This window comes from Anabrus simplex, chromosome 14, assembly GCF_040414725.1.
Source record: "Anabrus simplex isolate iqAnaSimp1 chromosome 14, ASM4041472v1, whole genome shotgun sequence".
Lineage (NCBI taxonomy): Eukaryota > Metazoa > Arthropoda > Insecta > Orthoptera > Tettigoniidae > Anabrus > Anabrus simplex.
Genome location: NC_090278.1, coordinates 50,464,857 through 50,484,448, shown reverse-complemented (window position 1 = coordinate 50,484,448; position 19,592 = coordinate 50,464,857). Strand labels below are relative to the sequence as shown.

The following is a 19,592-nucleotide window of genomic DNA, read 5'->3' as shown; positions in this document are numbered from 1 at the left end:
TCCACAAAAAGTACCAAAAAACACTGCTATTGGATGAATAATTAAATATGGCATCACTCCTATAATTCAGTAGGTATATATACCCTTCTAGAGAGCTGTCTTGCCAACTATGGCACAATCAAATCTTGTAAACCAATGGGGGTAAATTTGTAATAAGTTATACACTCCCAAACTTAAACCAAGTCTAACTCCTCTGCTCGTTTTGCTCAGCATATATGCTGAAAATAAAGCTATGGTGATAAATTTCTCTGACCCCTTATGCTTTGTTTGGGCACATGCATCTTAAAGAAACCAATGGTGATAATTGGCTGCACCTTACCAACTGTGTATACATCAGCAGTTAGTAGCATTATCTGACAACGTCAGCTGCTAATAGCAACAAGCACTGACCTCCTTTTCCACTGCAGAGCTCTCTCGGAAACTATTTTAGGAGTTCTTCTGTATTGCTTCTGTTAATTAGATTTTTGAACTAGTATGAAGTAGAATTGTTTAGGTTTATCTGCGAGAGAAAGGGACAGAGAGCATATGTGTCATAATTTGTCTCTCTTGGTTTGTTCACAGTAACATATAAGGTGTTGGATCATGTTTAGGTGTTGTTATTGAGATATAGCTGGTAATGAAATCTACCTGTATCTAATTCTGAGAGTGATGCAATATTTAATAAATTTTACCCAGTAGCAGAAGCTATTGACACAGGAGGTGTGGAAAATACCACATGATTTCTGATAATTTTCTATTAATTTAAATATGTTACTGGGGACAAGTTGGTAGTCTGCACTGCTGGCAAAAAGAAAACAACATATTTCCTTCCTATATTTAATACAAGATTTCTGCGGTTCATTCTCCCAAATTATGAACTTCATGCTGAGGACCTATTTATTGTTATACCTCTTCTTCTGCTTTAATTTTTTTTTTCACTTGGCTCATTTTAAGTAGGGAGTTCCAGCCTTCTTGGGATTACCACCATTCAAAAAGGTTGTTGAGATCATTCTATTTTTTATATATCTCCCTGATATGCTCTTCTTCTTACAGATTCCTGTTGATAATGGAGGAGCCAGTTTTTATCAAATGTGAGCCTGGATATGTATCAGATACAGCAGAACTGAATAATGCGGTAAGTAGTGTTTAAATCGTGTTTGCACCCTTAATTTCTCCATCACATACCCCCATGGGTAGGTGATACAGACGAAGAATATACACGCAGTGTCCCCTGCGTGTCTTAAGAGGCAACTAAAAAGGGCAACCAAGGGAATTAGAACCATGAGACTACTTGTGATTAGTATCATTACATGAGGGACACCATGGCTCGACATTACTTGCAATTAGTACCACTGTGTGAGGACCAATGTGGTTATACGTTACCTAGGCATAGCACCGTTCTGTTAGGAACACCACGGGTCTGGGCATTGCCTGTGGTTATAGTGTCCCTGTGAGAGACTGTGCCGTACGCTGTGCTGGGATGGGTGGTTTCACCAGTATTCAGAATGGGTCTGGGTTACCTATGAGTAGTACCACTATATGAGAAACACCATGGGTCTACGTTGCTTGTGATTAGTAACATTATGTGAGGAACACCATGGGATTGTGTTGCCTGTGGGTGGTACCATAATGTGTGATATACCATGGGTTTACATTGCCTATGATTAGTACCACCATTACAAGATATTAGAATCATTCCGTATTGACGGTATTTCACTTTACAATGGCGAAAAATGAAAGTATCCTCCTATTCAATACATCATATATTCTGTCGTTAGACGGAGTAAACAAGTTCAGACATGTTTGGCTCGTTTGAGCCATCTTCAGTGAAAAAATTAGGGGGGTTGGAATAATTTACATAATATGAGTTGAAAAAATGCTAAAAAACATAATGAAAGCACAAATGAAAAAACAAACAAAAGAGAGCCTAGACGGAAACAAAATAGCACAAATATACAATATTTACATCAATATGCAGAGCAAAAAACAACTTATTGCAACAAAATTCAGTGAAACAGGAGTTAATTTGAAATAATAATTGATACTAAAAAACTGCGTTAACCTAAGAAACAAGGGAATGAGAAAACAAATGATGTAGATGGAAATGAATAATAGTAGCATATGGTGAGGTTGTGGACCTCATAGTTTACAAATTATTAGTTTATAAAAACGACAAAACAGTTTGAAATCGCTGTCAAAATCCTAGTGGAAACCCATCACATCAAAATGGTCAGGAGGAGAGCGGGAGCAAACATTTTGAGAGAAACCAAGCCTGAATTAACCTGCAGGCGAAAAGCCTGTGATAAGGAGAAAAAACACCTTAAATTTAAGGCTTCAGAAATAGCAGCATTCTTAATATCTTCTCAATCTAGCGGTCCCTTTCTTCATTATTATTTCATAATGTTGGCTGGTGTTTTGCCTTATTATAGAGGGGTCGGAAGGGCCGCATATAAAAAAATATGAGAAGCTGTGTTAGGTAGAAGACAGATGCATAGTAAATTGTAGTAATCTAGTGGAAACCGTCAATGAAATATAAAATTCACCATAGAGTCAGAAAACAATAAAGCCCTTAATTACCTGGACTTAACCATTATGCGCAACAGCAACAACACTTTATCCTTCAATATATACAGGAAACCCACCCACACCATCAATACCATCCATCAGACCTCTGTGCACCCAGACATACATAAAAAAGCAGCTTACAATAGCATGGTCCTCAGAGCATTAACTATCCCTTTATCTCGCAAGAATTTCAAAAAAGAAATTAATACCATCTACAACATTGCAGAACACAATGGTTACAATAGAACCTTCATCAGCAGAATCATCAATAGATACAAAAGCAGACCCAAGACTACCCTAGTAAAAGATTCTGCTCCAAAAGAAAAATTTTCCACATTCACTTTCAATAATAGTAGCATTTACCAAATTTCTAATATTTTCAAGAAACACAGCATCAAAATAGCTTACAGAACCTCCCACACCAACTCCAAACTCGTTTTCAATCCACACACTGTCAACAATAACAATAGCAACATCAACAACAAATATTTGAACTCCGGAGTTTACAAATTAAAGTGCCAATCCTGTAATTCCAGCTACATAGGTCAAACAGGCCGCAATTTTGTCATAAGATACGCCGAACATCGCAACGCTCTCAAATATAATCGTTTTTCAGCTATGAGCGAACACCATAAAACATCCAGCCACGAATACACTTCAATAGACAAAGACCTGAAGATCTTGCATTATGAGCAAAAAGGCACCTTGCTCAACATTCTCGAGAGCATCCACATCGATTTAGATCAGTTTATGAACCCCACTCACAATTTAAATGAAGTCAGCGAGAAAAAGAACATTCTACTTGAAACATTCATTCCATACATTTGTCAGAATTTCCATAACACAAACAAACCCCACCTCCATCTCCCCGACTCACCACCCCCCCCTCCTCATACCACCCCTCCCCCTCCGCTCCTTCCAACCTAGCAAACACAGCCAACCAACAATAGACTCGATCACGCGACCGAGACCGTCACTTTAAGAAGGCCACACCATTCGAGTTTTAGAAGTCAGCGAGTAAACTAACATCCTCTTGAAACATTCATTCCTTATATTTGCCTAACAAACCCACCTCCATCTCTCCAACTCAACATCCCCTCCCTTCCTCAAACCAGCCCTGCACCTCCCTTCCCCCTCCGCTCCTTCCAACCTAACAAACACAGCCAACCAACAATAGACTCGATCACGCGACCGAGACCGTCACTTTAAGAAGGCCACACCATTCGAGTTTTAGAAGTCAGCGAGTAAACTAACATCCTCTTGAAACATTCATTCCTTATATTTGCCTAACAAACCCACCTCCATCTCTCCAACTCAACACCCCTCCCTTCCTCAAACCAGCCCTGTACCTCCCCTTCCCCCTCCGCTCCTTCCATCCTAGCAGACACAGCCGAACCAACAATAGACTCGATCACGCGAACGAGACCGTTACTTTGAGAAAGCCAGGCCACTAGAGAGGACAACCACCTACTGCACACCGTAAGTTTAAGCTTTCTTCACAACCATTCCACACTTTTTACTTATCAACCCATGTTTCTCATACAACCTCATTTTTTCCATTACAGATTAGAACTTCATTGACGGTTTCCACTAGATTACTACAATTTACTATGCATCTGTCTTCTACCTAACACAGCTTCTCATATTTTTTTATATGCGGCCCTTCCGACCCCTCTATAATAAGGCAAAACACCAGCCAACATTATGAAACAATAATGAAGAAAGGGACCGCTAGATTGAGAAGATATTAAGAATGCTGCTATTTCTGAAGCCTTAAATTTAAGGTGTTTTATCTCCTTATCGCAGGCTTTTCGCCTGCAGGTTAATTCAGGCTTGGTTTCTCTCAAAATGTTTGCTCCTGCTCTCCTCCTGACCATTTTGATGTGATGGGTTTCCACTAGGATTTTGACAGCGATTTCAAACTGTTTTGTCGTTTTTATAAACTAATAATTTGTAAACTATGAGGTCCACAACCTCACCATATGCTACTATTATTCATTTCCATCTACATCATTTGTTTTCTCATTCCCTTGTTTCTTAGGTTAACGCAGTTTTTTAGTATCAATTATTATTTCAAATAAACTCCTGTTTCACTGAATTTTGTTGCAATAAGTTGTTTTTTGCTCTGCATATTGATGTAAATATTGTATATTTGTGCTATTTTGTTTCCGTCTAGGCTCTCTTTTGTTTGTTTTTTCATTTGCGCTTTCATTATGTTTTTTAGCATTTTTTCAACTCATATTATGTAAATTATTCCAACCCCCCTAATTTTTTCACTGAAGATGGCTCAAACGAGCCGAAACATGTCTGAACTTGTTTACTCCGTCTAACGACGGAATATATGATGTATTGAATAGGAGGATACTTTCATTTTTCGCCATTGTAAAGTAGTACCACCATGTGAGGAATGCCACGGGTCTGTGTTGCCTGAGGGTAGTACAATTATATGAGGAACACCATGGGTCTTTGGTGCCTGTGGGTGGTACCATAATGTGTGATACACTGTGGGTTTACAGTGCCTATGGTTAATACCACTATGTGAGCAACACAATGAGTATACGTAGCCTGAGATTAATACCACTATGTGGGGAAAACAACAGATCTAGCCAGCGCCCATGGTAAGTCCACTATGTGAGGAATACCATGGGTCTGCATTGCTTGTGAGAAGTACCCTTATGTCAGGAACACCACGGGCCTGTGTTACCTGTGAGTTGTGCCATTATGTGTTGCATTCGGTGGGCCTACATTACCTGTGATTAGTACTCCTATAGGAGAAAAAATGGAAATGGCGTATGGCTTTTAGTGCCGGGAGTGTCCAAGGACAAGTTCGGCTCGCCAGATGCAGGTCTTTTGATTTGACACCCGTAGGTGACCTGTGCGTCGTGATGAGGATGAAATGATGATGAAGACGACACATACACCCAGGCCCCGGACCACCGGAATTAACCAATTATGGTTAAAATTCCCGACGCTGCCGGGAATCGAACCCGGGACCCCTGTGGCCAAAGGCCAGCACGCTAACCATTTAGCCATGGAGCCGGACTCCTATAGGAGAACCACCATGGTTCTGCTTCACCAGTAATTAGTATTATTTATGAGGGGTTGGCGACCTGGAGTTAGGACCCCTTTGGGCAACAAGAATCATCTCAGAAAATAAGGATTGTGAATTGGATCTGCTGATTGCTTTGTATTCATGGTCTTTTTTCATCATTCATTTTAGATTCTATTCAGTGGATACACATTTTGAAGTTTTAATTATCGTTTCTTTTCATTGAACCTCATACCATTAGGGGCTGATGATATAGCTGTTAGGCCCCTTTAAACAACAGTCATCTTCATCATCATTATTTCAATCATGTGCCTGTAGTGGGTATACATTGTTTAAATTCTTCAGCGAGAATTTGACAACATTTATTGTTTAATTAATCACCTAGGGGCCGATGACCTCGATGTTAGGCCCCTTTAAACAACAAACATCAATCATCAATCAATCTAATTAATCACCTACTCTTCTCATAGTCTCAGCAAGCTTTTGCCAAGTTGGTATCAGCTAATGGAAGGTACTTGATGAAAGTTCTACTGGGGGTTATTATTCACCATGAAGTAATGCGTGAGACGTATTGGTCTTCACCTGCATTTTCCTGCATATTATTGATACTAGTTTGATTCATTTCGGCCTAAGCAGCAAGATTTATGTGGTGTTTTTTTTTTCATTTTTTAAATTACACAAACTGTACATTTATGCACTTCTGGAAAGGTCAAAGATATACTATTACAAAAATGTTATAACTTCACATAAACAAATAATTCATGAATACACTGACAACTATAATATCTCACCATTGGCAGCCCTGAATATGGTTTCCTGTGGTTTCCCATTTTCACATCAGGCAAATGCTGGGGCTGTACCTTAACTAAGGCCATGCTGCTACTTTCCCATTACTGCCCTTTGACGTGTTGGTGCAACGTTGAAGAACCACTAGCAAGCCACTATAAGAAAAAGTAAAAATGAGAAGGAAAAGAAGATTGCTCTCTTGCTCTAAATGCTAAAAACTATACATAAAAATAATTAGTTAAATTATTCATATAATAATTTTTATAAAAATAATAAGCTAAATTATTGTTTTCCCTTTTCACAACCCTTGGAAATAATGGGTACTTATCCTAGTTCTGTAAATATGCCAAGCTAAGAGGTATGGGAAATTGATATTTTTATTACTTTGTGTACATCATTTATCATATTTTGTTTGTATCAGTTATAAGGAAGTTAAGAGAAATTCTCAGATTTTTAAAATAAAACTCCACAGTACAGCAGTACTGTACTTGTTAATAAAAATTTGTATGCATATTGGTTTGATATACTGATTCTGCAAATTAGTATTACAATTTAAATAAAGTCAACTGAAACAATTACTATGAGAGTTATTTTCTACCATTTTATGCCAATAATCACCGTTTACCTACCCAGAATTTTGTTATTAAATATGTTGGTACTCCCCAACTTAATTTTGGTTGATATAGTTGGTAATGCATTATGAATTTCACTCAAAAATCACGTTTTGAAATACCATAACACATTGCAGACAGGGTGCCTTTCACACCATGCACAAGCCTTATTCCTGACCACTTTGTACCTACCTCTAAAGTGGAGGGCATGCATGCTAAAGATCTGTATTCCCCTTTTACAGTCGGTCGAACAAAGGTAGTCGTGTAGTTTAGTCCTACTCCACTAGAGAGCGTGACCTGTCCAACCACTTGAAGCGAGATAATCTGAGCGAAGGCACAACGTTTGTTCGACTAATTCACATTTGCAGTCACTACGCTCTTGGTGAACATGGAAGGGAAATCCAAAGACAGACTGAAAGCAAAAAATTGAGGGGAAAGAATATGGATTACTAAAGTAAGACAGGATGAAGAGGGAAGCATGGAAATGTTTCTTACGAATGATGAACAAGTAGGATATGTGCCATGTAAATGTTGTACTTCCTTATTTATGTTTACATTTTCTATCTTATATATGAAAGCACATGTGTGTAAAGTGTGGCTTAACACATTGTGCACATCACATAGAGTACCCCATGATATCAAACTGAACATTATACTGAAGTGCATCAAAATGTCTGCAACAAATTTTCTTCTCTTTACAGATGTTTCAGGAACAGGTTTCCATCTCTAAAATGAGTTAATGTTGGCACAGACTATGGACAAATAAACAAAGCTGATATTTCTCCTACAACAATTTGTCTATTAAAAAATCACCTTTCTCATGACGATACCTTGCATGGTAGAGATATAACAGCACAGAATAGACTTGCTCTGCTAGCAAAGAAAATATTATCTATTCCACTCCCAGTGCAGCAAGTGGAAGAAATCTCAGTTCAGCTGGTAACTAAATTAGTGACAAAAGGAGCTCGCTTAACAGAGATAGAGAAAATGATGCTTTCTTGATTTATTCTGTACTAAAACACACAATATGGTAATGATGAATATTTATGTCATCGTGGAAGATGGCACAAGTTAATGTTCTGTCTCTACTAATGTAGTTATCAAGCTCAATAGCTTCAGTTGCTAATATGTGGCCAGTACCCAATATTCCGGAGATAGTGGATTAGAACCCCAGCCCTGAAGATTGTTTTCTGTGGTTTCCTATTTTCACACCATGCAAATGCTAGGTCTGTATCTTAATTATGGCCATGGCCTCTTCTTTCCCACTCCTAGTCCTTTCCTGTCCTGCTGTCGCTATGAAACCTATCTGTGTTGGTGTGGCGTAAACCAAGGTGTAAAAAAAAAAAAAGAGAGAACTTGTGTAGTTGATCTCACAGTGTTTATAGTAAGTATGAAACTAATTACAAATTACTTCACTGAAAATGTCATTAAAATATTTCGCATAGTGTTCAATATTTTATAGTCAGCCACTCTCCTTTCCTCACTTCTTTAAAGTTTGTTCGTCACAACTTTGTCGATTCTATCCATAAGCGCATTAGCCGCCTTACCTTGGGCTACATGGTGCTAGCCAATCCCAAGTACGGTTGACTGTATGAGGGTTAAATGAACGTGAGCAAACAAAATGGGTGGCTTGCAGACCTCTAATGCATACAAATGAACTGTTAGAACTTCACTAACCTGTGAGGGACTATTGTGTTTTTTACTAGAAGTCTTCCTGAATAGTTATAGTACTCTTTTGGTGTGGTAATCCGAATAGCAGGAACCCTTTCTGAGGTACACTCAATATTATTAGCTCGTTTATCTTGTTTCACCATGGTTACTTGTGCTTGAACTCTCTTGGCACACACTAGTTGGGTTTTATGTTTGCTCCTGTTGCTGCGAATTTCTCCAGGATATGATCCTTAATTTGTTCAGAGAGTCTGATTGGGAGCTCTGTTGATCGACCTCAAAGAGAGCTACACGTTCAGTCAACTGTTCCCTAGTAACTCCCATCAAAAACTGCTTGTACCTAAACTTTAAGGGTGGTTTTCCATGGTTTCCCATTTTCACACCAGGCAAATGCTGGGGCTGCTTCCTTCCAACTCCTAGGCCTTTCCTATCCCATCATCGCCATAAGACCTCTCTGTGTCGGTGCTACGTAAAGCCCCTAGCAAAAAGAAAAAAACTTTAAGGGGCTGGGCTGAGTGGCTCAGGTGGTTAAGACGCTGGCCTTCTGACCCCAACTTGGCAGGTTCGATCCTGGCTCAGTCCGGTGGTATTTGAGGGTGCTCAAATACGTCAGCCTCATGTCGGTAGATTTACCGGCACGTAAAAGAACTCCTGCAAGACTAAATTCCAGCACCTCGGTGTCTCCGAAAACCGTAAAAGAGTAGTTAGTGGGACGTAAAACAAATAACATTATTATTAAACTTTAAGGGGATTTAAGAAAGAGAACAGTCTAAATGCTTTGAATAGAGCATAGTTTGTAAAATAAAATTTTATTCTGTTATTAAATTTTACTTTCTTGCAAATGAAGAAGAGTAAATTATGCCTGGTATTGGTCTGCCTGATCTACTGCTGTCATAAATCTGTTGTAGGAAAGAATAAAGATGCTGAATATGATCGACCCTGTTATCATACCTAGGTTGCATGTTGGCTGCATAGAAGCATCATGTTTGGTAGTTATCATTCTGACAACTTGAATATCTGTCCAAACTACAAGTAAAACTTCACCTTTCCACATAAAAGCCATCACACCTTTTTGTAGATCACAAGAATTGTCCTTCAGCTTGCATGGCTCCACAAACCAGTGTTTTATGCTGCATAAGGTTTACGGCAATAATCACAATATTATAACAGAACTTGTAATAAATATGGTGCCACATACCAAGAAAAGGGTTCATGAGAGGTAATATTGTCTGGTCAAATTTCTTTTCTTCTCCTGTACATATCTCCAAGTTATAGATGTATCCTGCTTCAACCCCCGGCAGACCATTCAAACTAAAATACCACGTAATATTAATTTCCCTGGATTATATGTCCTGAACATCAAGCATCCACACCATGGGATCATCCCTTCATCTAATTGCAGTTAGTGCTTCAGATTTTATAGAGACTGAAACTTCGGCAAAAATAATCTAACAGGCGCTGAACTTTCCGTATCCTATTGATATAATCTGTTATCTGACTCTGTCATTGAATTACAGGTAGTTAAGTATCTGTTGAAATCTATTTCGGCTCACTGTTTTTAGAAATATGGTGGTTTCTATAAGGGGACCAGTTGACCAGACACAGCTTCTTCACCTGCCCCATTAATATACAGAAAATAACTTTTTGATAAATTTCTTAGCTAGTGACATTAGTCCACTTCAGTGTTTTACTGGATAAGTTATAAGAATGTGACTATTAATTCTGCTGATAGTTTGTCTGCTCAGCTACATAATATAAATATATTCTCACCAAACATAAGTTCTGTTACTTGGGAGCCACCCGCAAAGCTCAGCAAGGCAAACAGAAATTTTCTCGGCACCCGTCCTTATTGTATTATAAATTTGTATGTATATAGCCCATAGACAGTGATTGTCTCTCAAATAGAGACACATTTCAGTATATTCAATAACCACTCTTTGTTCTGACTGCCAATTGCTGACAAGTCAAAAGTGCAATCTATCGAGTGTCGTTTCTGTACTTTAGCTAGCATATGACCTCAGTGTGTCCTGTGTGGATATGTCTTGTATTTATTCTACATTGTTCTTGTGCTATCTCTTACTTGGTCCATACTTCATTAGTGCAAGTTTAAAGGTCTTCTGACATGGATGTGTGAAATTGTTTTCACTTCTGATGATGTGGGCTACATATAAGTGAGGTATTACACTTCTGCACTATGTAATGTTAAAAAGTCAGTTTAATATTACTATGCCTCATTTGATCCCGTGCATTATTTTGCTAGTAAGGGAGAGTTTTGTGAATTTTAACACTATGAAGGCGGATGATATGCATTTTAATTTGAATTTCATTTCCCTCTCTCTGATTTTTCTTAGGATCGTGATGTGAAACTGCCCATTGAAAAACAGACAGATGTGAAGACTGAACCTGAAGATGTATTTTATAAACCAATTGTCAAAGAGGAACTTGTAATTCAGGTTAAGTAGCCTACACCTCAGTATATAATATATATTAAATGATACAGTTTTCCATGTAGCAGTTTATTGTTTGGGAATTCTTATATCTATATATATATATAAAATAAGAGTTTTGTCTGTACGTTAGCACAGAATTTAAAAATAATGATATTTCTGTATCGGTCGTGTCCACAGTAACAAGGAAATGCACTTTTCAAATTTCTGTAATTTCTGTCTGTCTGTCTGTTTGTATGTATGTATGTATGTACACACATCACAAGAAAACAGCTGAAGGGAATCTAATAAAACTCAGCATGCAAAGTCAAGGAACAAGTCGCTATTATCTAGGCTGTAAATAATTTTATTCACGCTGAGTGAAATGGTAGTTTAAGGGAAGGTCTAAAATTTAATTCTCAAATATTTATGTTATTAGTGGTCCTATATTAATGAAAATTGGTATGCAAAGTAGGGGAATAAGTCGCTACAATCTAGGCCATACATAATTTTATTCATGCTGAGGGAAATGGTAGTTTAAGGGAAGGCCTAAAATGTAATTCTCAAATACAGGGGAACCTTGGACTGCGAGCATAATTTGTTCCGGCAACATGCTTGTAATCCAAATCACTCGTATATCAAAGCAAATTTTCCCATAAGAAACTATTGAAATTCGGATGATTCGTCCACAACACAAAAACATTTATTCGCATAACATTTCTAAAACAAAATATAACGTAAAACAATTAAACTGCACTTTACCTTAGAATCATTGTTGGTGTGAGGGAGATGAGAGATGACATGAGAAGAGTTACTGTGTAGCACGAATTTCACTAACGGAATCACTGCTATCGGTTGACTCATTGGAAGTGTTTTCTTTTCGTGCAACTTTAACGAGGAACCTGTCCAATGACCGTTGCTTTTGCCTCTTTTGAGGATTTCACAAAAAAGTGACATTGCATTGTCATTGAACAGATTCATCCACTGTAATTATCTCCTTCTTCCGACCGAATTCCTTTTTAGCCTTCTTTTCGTTCACAGGGCCCATCATTGCAGAACAGTTATATCACAGATGACAGAAACAAAACATGTACACTTGTACGGTGTTGACTATGCGAGCGAGGCACGCCAACTGAAGTCCAGAGCGGGAAATGATTACACACACACTTTCCCAGGAAAAAGAGTGGCAGGGGGAGGGGAAAACAAAGGCACAGGGGAGGTGGAAACGTACGTACATGTGACGCTCGTATTGCGAAACTTCACTCGCTTATCAAGTCACAATTTATTTAAAATATTTTCTCGTCTTACAAAACACTCGTAGACCAAGTTATATAGTATAAATTTTCCGACCATTTATGTCTTATATTTTTTTACCATACCGGATATAAACACAGAGATATTCATGAATTTGGATTTTCGTTACTAAGTCCATTTCAGCGCCAAGTCTCGAGAAAATGGGTTAAGCCGAATTTAATGGAAATTGGTGTGTATAGTCGGATAATATGGAACTACGGTCTATGCTATAAATAATTTTATAAGACGCCCTAATATCACAGAGTTGAAAGAAAACTACCATAAATGAGAAGGCCTACAGTATAGAAAGGTCATAAAATTGATCCATAATAACATTACATTGACCATTGTTTGTTGTGATGTACTTTGTGTCTTCTGTTGCCACTCATCTTTGATGAATAGGAATACTGCTGCGTACCAAGTATTTTTTAATTTTAAATTTGCTTTATGTCACACCAACGCAGATAGGTCTTACGGCGATGATGGGATAGGCAAGTGCTAGGAGTGTGAAGGATTCGGCTTTGACATTAATTAAGGTACAGCCTGGTGTGAAAATGGGAAACCACAGAATACCATCTTCAGGGCTACCAACAGTGGGGTTCGAATCCACCATCTCCCGGATGCAAGCTCACAGCTGCATGCCCCTAAGCACATGGCCAAGTCACCTGGTCGTACCGATTGTAATAGCCTGCCTGAATATTTGCGGGAAGTAGCTGGGGAGTTAGAAAACTTCCTTCTTTATCATGCCATTCCTTTGGTTTGTAAATTTTCTGATACTACTGGTACGTAACACACTGGTTTATCATAGTATTCGAGCTATTCAGTCCCTACTCTGATTAGAATGAGCAGCATGCTCACTTAAGCAATAATGGCAGAGGAGTGTTCATGGTTGTCTGTGGCCTGGTCATTCCAGCTCTGAAACTTTGGACTGTTAGATCGGCACCGTAGTACTGTTTGTTAAAAGTGAGAAAATGTACGGTTTGCATTTGATCGAGTATGTTATATGATAACATTGCTTTTAATCACTACATTCCTAATGACATTTTTGTATTGACCTATGTTGACTTCAGTTAGGAAAACTGCAAGGACAGTCTGAGAATCCTGTAGCGAAGCATCGGTACATCGTCTAGTCAATAATATGCTCAGCTTGTTGAAGTGCAGTACATCAGAATGTGATATACACAACAAGGTCATCATTATGTTGATTGTGATTTGCATCTTTGTCATTGCACATTGAAATCACAAAACTCTCTTTCAGATTGCTCAGGTACTTTGCCCTATGATTTCAAGAACAGGAGTCTTGTAAAATTTCAAGCTTTGTTGCTGTGTTTTAAAGTTGGAAGGTTGTGGGTTCAGATCCTTCCAATATCTGGTTAACCATTTTTGAAGAGGTGCCGGCTATTACAGATTTCACTTCACAATTGTGGCATTATGGTCAAAGGGGAAATTATTATGGAAAAGCAATATTATCACAATAAAAATAATTTTCTGTGACAAAAGAAGGAAAGGAGAAAATTGTTCCATCATTTGGAGCATTGCTATTCAACCCTCTTCGTTCCAATGCTTTTGAGTTATCAACTATACTTACTCGATCATCACTTCCTTCTGCTATCCGTGAGCATTGTGAAATCTTTGTGAATCTGTTCTCCTCTATACAGTAAAACTTTTTAATACGTTTCACACTTACATGTTTCTTTTCAGCAGTCGTGTCAAAATCTGATACGTATTAGGGTGAGTTATTATTAATAATCTTGACCATGATGGTCGGGATTGGATCCGTATTGACTTAGTAACAGTAAATATGTTGGAAGATAGTCCGCCTAGTCAATACAATTCATTTATTTACCTTTCACCTTAACATCTAGTACATGTTTCGAGAATATTATGCATTCTCTTCCTCAGCTAGTGGATTAAAATTCAGTATACAATAAGACCTGACTAAAATACGGGGCCCCCATTAAAATTCAAAACAATGAGTATGACAATGTGACACTTAAAAATTTTGGATAGTACAAACATAGAATTAAAATCCCATTTTGTCAAGTACAAATTAAAAACGCAATATAGTCTAATTAATGTCTAATTAAATACAATGTCTTGTGATGATATGAATTCACAGTGTCCTTGAAGTTGCCTTGCGTAGTTCAAAAATGTTGAGTTAAGGATGAATGAAATTGCATTAAAACTTGAAGTCCTGCCGATATCCACCGTTAATGGGTGTTAAAATGATGTCTATTTAAATTAAAATATTGGACACAGCGTCGTATAATGATGTGAAATTACGGTGTCCTAGGAATTATAATACTATCTTGCGTAGTTCAGTTGGATTTGTACAAGAATAAATGAAGTTGCGTTAAAACTTGGAGTCCTGCCATTATCTTCGGTTGATAGATGTATTATGCAGCCAGGTTGAAAATAGGTTAAAATGGTCTATAGAAAGGAAATGAATTAAAAATTAACAAAAGGCTCCGACATGAACAAATGAGAATACAACGGGGTAAAAATATTAAACCGTACCAGTGTGATGATGTAAATATTACGTGTGGCATGCATGTGTTAGATAGATGTTGAGGCACCTGATGTATGGCAACTGGTTACAGAATTACATTGGGTTGCGTGTTGGATGGAAGGAGGGGTGGAAGGAACCGCCCCTGATACTACAGTCATACTTCCCCCCTTACACGCTTGACATCATTTGGCCTCTTACTAGGGTATTGGGTTACCAATTTAAACAACTGATTGTCTTCTGCAATGTGTTCATTTAGGTTGTTCTCATTATCAAATTTTTGCAATTTGTATATTTCTAATTTCTCTAAGGCATTCGTTTGTTTGCCTTTGCTTAATGAATGTAATAAAGTCATATCACGTTCAATATTTGTGAAATGATGGTTGCTTTCATGCATGTGTTCACACATTGCAGAGTATCTAGAATGTTTTCGTGCATTGACATGCTCTTTATACCGTACCACCACACTTCTACCTGACTGTCCGACATATTTTTTTCCGCAATCTTGGCACGACAGTTTGTATACTTCTGATTTACTGAACCTACTGTTGGTGTTTACGCTATTCGAATTGAACAATAAATTATTATTATTATTGTCTGTCCTAAAGGATACATGGATATTGTGTTTTCTAAATAGTTTAGCCAAACTGTATGATTGTTTATTAATGTAAGTGACTGTAGCGAATTTCTTTTTTTCTTCCTTATTTACAAGTAGGGTGTTAGGTCTATTCACGACCTTACTCTTTATCCTATTGACATAGCTTTTGGGGTAACCGTTTCTTTTGGCAATATCTTATATAATGTTTATCTCTTTATTAAAATCATTTCTGTTTAATGGTATTCTTACTGCTCTATTGATGAAGCTGTAAAATGCAATGCCGCTTTCTTATGTTCTCCTGGGTGGTTCGAGTCTTTCCTAATAACAACATCTGTGTGTGTAGGTTTTCTAAATACTTGGTAAATCAGGTTTTTATTGTCTCTAGTTAATGTTACGTCTAAGTAGTTTAGACTTTTATTATCTTCCGACTCGATTGTAAACATTATATGTTTATCAAGCTTGTTTAATTGGTCTAACAGTTCGTTTGGCTTGAGTTCTTGTTCGTTAATGATAGCGAACGCGTCATCAACAAACCTTAACCATAAGTCTAATCCTTTTAGTTTACCGATTATTTTATTAGATTCCATATGGTCCATAAATATATCTGCAAGGATACCAGACGCTGGTGGTCCCATGGCCAACCCATTAACTTGTTTGTACACGTTGTTGTTGAAAGTAAAAAAGTTGTTTTCTAATATAAACTTTAATAAGTTGATGAATTCATCAATTTCTACTTCTTCTACTTCTTCATTTATTCTTGTACAAATCCAATTGAACTACGCAAGATAGTATTATAATTCCTAGGACACCGTAATTTCACATCATTATATGACGCTGTGTCCAATATTTTAATTTAAATAGACATCATTTTAACACCCATTAACGGTGGATATCGGCAGGACTTCAAGTTTTAATGCAATTTCATTCATCCTTAACTCAACATTTTTGAACTATGCAAGGCAACTTCAAGGACACTGTGAATTCATATCATCACAAGACGTTGTATTTAATTAGACATTAATTAGACTATATTGTGTTTTTAATTTGTACTTGACAAAATCGGATTTTAATTCTGTGTTTGTACTATCCAAAATTTTTAAGTGTCACATTGTCATACTCATTGTTTTGAATTTTAATGGGGGCCCCCGTATTTTAGTCAGGTCTTATTGTATACTGAATTTTAATCCACTAGCTGAGGAAGAGAATGCATAATATTCTCGAAACATGTACTAGATGTTAAGGTGAAAGGTAAATAAATGAATTGTATTGACTAGGCGGACTATCTTCCAACATATTTACTGTTAGGGTGAGTTATTTCATTTATACGTCTTTCAAAAATCTGATACGTATTACGGTGAGTTATTTCATTTATACGTCTTTCACTTATACAATTTTTACGCTTGTACACTTATATCATAAGTCCTCGAAGGCAAAATGCTTCATTTATTCGTTTACAATGGTTTCCATCTTTAAAATCACAAGAAATATTCTAAACATAGACTTATGACTCGCACTGTACTTTTCTTGGAAATCATACCTCTATGCACATGTTTGGTAGCGTGAGTGACCTGGAAGCTATTTTCGAGCTTACTTTTTGGTGCTCTGTGCTTCAGGTATGACCGAGTTGTGATTAGCATCATGAGATTCGTGAATAGTGAACATGGGTGAAAGAAAGAGAATGAGCATTATGATTGCTGAAAATTACAAATTTTGAGTGTAGTGAAGGAAAGTGGCAACATGAAATGAGAGTTGAAATTGCTAGGATATTGGAGATTGCTCCGTCTACCTTAAATACTATTGTAGTTAAGGCTGCGGAAATTGAAGAAAGCACTCATGTGTTAGGTGTTACGTTAAATAAGCAGATCTGCATTCAAGGTGGAAAATATGAACGGCCAGAAGATTGTTTATTACAGTGGTTCAGGCAACATAGGGCAGAAGGTATTCCAATCAGTGGACCAGTGTTTTGCAAAAAGGCAGGTGAACTAGTGATCAGACTTGGTATAGAAGATTTAGTGCTTTGTTGGGCTGGCTACACAAATTTAAGGTTAGACACGGTATCAGCAGTCATAATGTGCATGGGGAATGCAGAAGTGTCTATGCCGAGACTGTGCAAGATTGGTAGGAAAATTGTTTGAAAGAATTGATATCTCAATTCGCTCCCAAGGACTTTTTCAATGTGGACAAGACAGGCCTGTATTTTAGTGTAATGCCTGGACTACAGTGCCATTCAGAGGGGAAAAGTATCACGGCAGGAAACAAAGCAAACAATGCGTAACAGTTCTGTTATGTGTTAATAGTGACGGAAGTGAAAAACTGCCTCCACTGACAATCAGCAAATTTTCAAAGCTGCGTTGTTTTAAAAACTTTGCTACACTCCCCACGAAATACACCAACAATAAGAAATCCTGGATCACAACGAAAGTTTTTGAAGACTGACTTCGAAGTGTGGACGCGTACATGGGAGCGAAAGGTAGTAATTTCTTATTATTTGTGGATCAATGCCCAGCACATCCTCCTATTACTTCATATCTGAAGAATGACACTAGAATTTTTTTCCCACGAATTGTATGAGCAAGCTGTAGCTGCTCAATCTTGGAGTGATAAGCAACTTCAAGTTGCATTATCGTAAAATGCTGGTGCAGAATGCAATCAGATGTGTAAACATCGAAAAGAAGGACGAAATGAAGATCAACATATGACAGGTAAGAAATCTCTCATTTATTTCCTCTTTTTACATGTTTATGCATGTTAATGTGAAATATTTGCCCTAGGACTTCGCACAGTACCAGGCATTAAGGGCAGTTTCACACCAGGTGACAGGAATCGGCTACCAGCCGCATGTGCTTATGGAACATTATTTTAAATGGAGCTCTTCACACAGGGCTACTCTGTCCCGGCGACTGACCTTGAAATAGTTCACTTCCACTACCAGCAGCTGAGGTAGATTTCACAACCCCAACTGGTGACAGCTCAGCGACACCCAGTCGCTGTGGACTGGGGGCTTCACATTCTTCAGTTGCGTTCTGTTCAGAACTCCCTTCAGTGGTTGAGCATTTCATGTTCCTTCATATTATGAATTCCGTTTCAAAACACTATAAACTGTACTAAATAAATTATAATCAGTATGAATGATGTCCGGCTCATTGGCTAAATGGTCAACCTGTTGGCTTTCAGTTTAGAGGGCCTCGTGTTCAATTCCCAGTGGGGCCAGAAATTTTAACTGTGTATGGTATGGTTTGTGTTTAATCCCACACTCTCCTCTTCATATTCATACAACACATCACACTACCAACCACCACAGAAACACGCAATAGTGAACACACATAGGGTAGGTGACAGGAAGGGCATTTAATTAACTAACAAGTACAATTGCATAACATTCTTTCATTGTGGTCGCCCGCAAAAACTTTTACCTTTTGCCAAGTGTCGAGAACCAAGTGCCATAAAACAGGGCCAGATTCACATGTGTAACACAGCTCTACTGCGTTTCCCATCACTTGTGGGAAAAATATTCAGTATGATATAAGTAGACAAGTGGACCAAATAAACACGGAATATTTCATTATACAAATTATACAACCATCTGGAACTTAAAATGCGATAAATGTAGCAATAGAGTTGAGAAGAGAAATGCATGGTCTCAAGTAATGACCATCTCAGTTCAACTAACTTTTCGAAAGTGTGAAAGAAGATATTATAGGAATGGATACCAAGTTGCGAAAAGCAAAAAATAAGTCTGTTCAGAGGGGAAAAATGTCACGGCGGGAAACAAAGCAAACAACATGTAACAGTTCTGTTATGTACCAATAGTGATGAAAGTGAAAAACTGCCTCCACTGACAATCGGCAAATTTTCAAAGCCACGTTGCTTTAAAAATGTTGCTACGCTCCCCATGAAATACACCAACAATAAGAAATCCTGGGTCACAACGAAAGTTTTTGAAGACGGGCTTCAAAGCATGGATGCCTACATGGGAGCGAAAGGTTGTAATTTCTTCTTGTTTGTGGATCAATGCCCAGCAAATTCTATTACTTCATATCTGAAGAATGTGACTGTAGAATTTTTTCCCACAAATTGCACGAGCGAGCTGCAGCCGCTAAATCTTGGAGTG

The 19,592-nt window shown here is 37.8% G+C and overlaps 1 protein-coding gene across 6 annotated transcripts in view; it reads left to right on the top strand.

Annotated features, from left to right (window-relative positions):
* Window positions 1-19,592, top strand: part of LOC136885242 (gastrula zinc finger protein XlCGF7.1) — a 46,870-nt gene that overhangs the window by 12,949 nt on the left and 14,329 nt on the right. For all 6 annotated transcript variants that reach the window (XM_067157719.2, XM_067157716.2, XM_067157715.2 and 3 more), the window contains exons 2-3: window positions 1,033-1,114; window positions 11,010-11,111. In XM_067157719.2, coding sequence (XP_067013820.2) covers window positions 1,046-1,114; window positions 11,010-11,111 — 171 coding nt within the window. In that variant the 5' untranslated portion in view covers window positions 1,033-1,045. The remainder of the gene's footprint in view (window positions 1-1,032; window positions 1,115-11,009; window positions 11,112-19,592) is intronic.